This window comes from Tetrahymena thermophila (genome assembly GCF_000189635.1).
Source record: "Tetrahymena thermophila SB210 genomic scaffold scf_8254705, whole genome shotgun sequence".
Taxonomy (NCBI): domain Eukaryota; phylum Ciliophora; class Oligohymenophorea; order Hymenostomatida; family Tetrahymenidae; genus Tetrahymena; species Tetrahymena thermophila.
In genome coordinates this window covers 58,285-61,249 of record NW_002476470.1, presented here as the reverse complement: position 1 = coordinate 61,249, position 2,965 = coordinate 58,285, and the positions used below count along the sequence as shown (strand labels likewise).

Here is a 2,965-nt window from a genome sequence, read left to right as displayed (position 1 = left end):
ATGACTATTTTAAAGTTATTATTAGCCTTACTTTTAGTAAGCTAAATATTTGCTGCTGGTGCTGATGTTAGTTGTTAAGGTCCATAATGCTCAAGTGATTGCACAGCTGCTCCTACTACTCCTACTGGCTTGTCCTGGTAGTAAGGTAGTGTAGGTTTTTCTTGTGCTATTAATAGCTGTCCTGCAAATACTTCATCAGGACTCGTTGGTGCTTCTGATAACTTCTGTAGATCTTGTCCTGGAACTCCTAACGGCTAAGTTCAAGCTGTCTTTGCTAATACTGCAAAAACTGCTTGTGTAGCTTCAAGTCTAAATTGTGATAGATCTGTTTAATGGACTAATGCAGATTGCCTTATATGTAATGGAACTGGTAACATATATGCTAGGGTTGATAAATCTGGTTGCTAATCAACTGCTCCACCTGGTGCTGATGTTAGTTGCTCTACTGCAACATGCTCAAGTTGCACAGCTGCTCCAAGTGCTCCTGGTACCTTGACCTGGTAGACTGGTTCAGTATCTGGAAAATGTGCTATTAATGGTTGTCCTGCAAGTACTTCATCAGGACTTACTGGTGCTTCTGATCTCTTCTGTCAATCTTGCCCTGGAATTCCTATCGGCAAAGTTCAAGCTGTCTTTGCTAATAATGCATTAACTGGTTGTGTAGCTTCAACTGCAACTTGTGGTACTGGTAGAGGTAATAATACATGGACTGATGCTGATTGTATTGCCTGTTATGGATCTACCGCCTCATACGCTAAATCTGATAAATCTGGTTGCTAAGCAACAACTCCTTCTTCTTCTTCTACAAACTCAATGATAATTTTGAGCTCAGTTTTATTTTTAATTTCATTCCTTTTCTGATTTTTTATGTTTGAATAAAACTCTTTCAAAAAAACAGATTCTTTATAATATTGATTTGATTGTTAGCTCAATATAGTATTATTCTTAACCTTTATATTATATATGTATGCTGATTTGATTGAAAAGTATTATTGTGCATTCAGTTAATTAAACAAAAATTTCTTTTATTTTCTCATAATCATAATCATATTCTTTTTATTTTTAATTTTTTATCAAAAAAAATTTTTCATATTCTATTATCTATCTAACATGCTTTTATTAAAATTAAATTTATTTTACTCTAATTAATAACTTTTAAATTTAAGGAGTTTCTCTTTATTTTATAGAAAAAATTAAATTTGTAGTTTTGCTTTTCTTGAATAATTTACTACCATAAAATTTTTATTAGATCATTTGAATTTCTTATTTTAGAGCAAACTTTTCAATCTAATTAAAGTTAAAATTAATATTAATTTATATAAATACAAACAAATAAGAAAATATGAACATAATATTTTTTAATAATGAATGTAAATTTTCATATTTATTATTTAGATTTAGATATGAATTGTCCTTTTCTAGTTAGATATCTGAAGAAGATTAGTCTGTCTGATGATGTTTCTCTTTAATCAAAATCAGTACTATAATCCAAATCTAATTAAAAATTTCTCAAATTCTCAATATTGTCATTACTATTCTCATCATCTATTAGTTAGTGTGTCTATTTCGATAAATTCAGAATCCTCAATTATTTGATTTGGAAGCTAAACAATTTCTTCTTAAATCTCTATCTCCAATATATTTTATTTTGAATAGAATTCTTCTATTCATTTTTTCAATTTTTACCAGCTAAATGATCATTTTTTTAATATGCATTTTTCTTTACAAAGAAATCATATTCCTTCGGAAAATCATGTTATAATTATATTTGCTTTTTTAAGTGCTTTTTAATCAGTTCTAAATTTTATTATTATTTATTAAGATCTCTCTTTTTAATGCTATTTTTATAATTGGTATTGAGAAATCAATTTCATTAACTGTTACTGTTAGAAGCCTAACAAATTGATATTTCTTAATTTTTTTTGCTTTATATAAGATCAAGCTGTTATTTTTTGTAACTTAAAGCACGTGGTGGTGAATGCAGATGTATTTCAATCATAATTTATCTTTAATAGCTTCTTACATCCATTATAATTATATAAATATTAAGGATTTATTTTTTAAGATAATTTGATTATTAATTTTTTTATAATCACGCTAATAAATCTATCATAATCACTCAACATAACTAAACAAAAAATTACATTTTTAATAAAAATTTTTAAAACAGTCTTTTTAATTTGTTTCAAAAGTTATTTGACTGAAATAATTTTATTTACAATTATTTTTTATCAAAATTGTATGTTTTTTATAAAAGAAAAAAATATTATTATTTATCTTTAAAATGTCATCAAAAAAGATTATGAAATCGAAAATTGTTAAATCAATCAATATTCATAAATTATTATTAATATTACTTAACACAGAAATATATAAGCTATGCAATAAAAAATTATATATAATATATAAATTTAGATTTAAATTAAATTTTATTTTCACATTATATTTTTAAATTCTTAAAAGATATTTTTACAAAACATATACAATAAACTATTAAACTTAATATATTAATTATATATCATCTACAATATATAGTTTTTTCCACTAATCTCTTCATTTTAAAAATTTTAGTTTTTAATTATTTTGTTCCATAATCACGTAATTTATAATGGCTTTATTTATTTATTTAGATAAAAATAATTAATTATTAGCAAAAACTTTGGAAAAAATCAAAAAGATGAAGGAAATGCTGTTAGCTAGTTAAAATAAAAGTTTAAGTTGAAAAAATAAATAAAAAATAATGAGAAGGAATATTATAAACTATTAAGAGTGATCAATTTAGATACAAAAAAATAATTATATTATTATTTTTGTATGTTTTATAAATGAAAATTAATGAACTATAATTGATTGCTTTATAAATTAAAAAAAAAAAACAAATATTGCTGATTAAACAATTAAATTTTTTACAAGAGCTCAAGTTTTAGTGTCGAAAGATAAGTGCATTTAACTAAATTAGAACCCA

General features: G+C 24.3%; 3 protein-coding genes across 3 annotated transcripts in view; 1 reads left to right on the top strand and 2 right to left on the bottom strand. All coding sequences in view use genetic code 6, as the record gives it.

Moving 5' to 3' along the window:
* TTHERM_01137160 (cell surface immobilization antigen) lies at positions 1-861 on the top strand (the record flags this gene model as incomplete). Its single annotated transcript, XM_001012530.1, has 1 exon — positions 1-861. The coding sequence occupies one exon, from the start codon at positions 1-3 to the stop codon at positions 859-861; it is 861 nt and encodes a 286-aa protein (XP_001012530.1).
* Positions 862-1,378: 517 nt separating this feature from the next.
* On the bottom strand, positions 1,379-1,716 carry TTHERM_01137150 (hypothetical protein; the record flags this gene model as incomplete). The annotated part of the gene is made up of 2 exons (XM_001012529.1): positions 1,379-1,561; positions 1,687-1,716. 2 exons carry the CDS (start codon positions 1,714-1,716, stop codon positions 1,379-1,381), a joined length of 213 nt encoding a protein of 70 aa, XP_001012529.1.
* A 1,200-nt stretch (positions 1,717-2,916) lies between these two features.
* Positions 2,917-2,965, bottom strand: part of TTHERM_001135151 (hypothetical protein) — a gene marked incomplete at both ends in the record, with an annotated part of 1,908 nt that continues 1,859 nt past the window's right edge. The window contains one exon of the mRNA XM_012796708.1: positions 2,917-2,965. This exon is cut by the window's right edge and continues 115 nt beyond it. Coding sequence (XP_012652162.1) covers positions 2,917-2,965 — 49 coding nt within the window.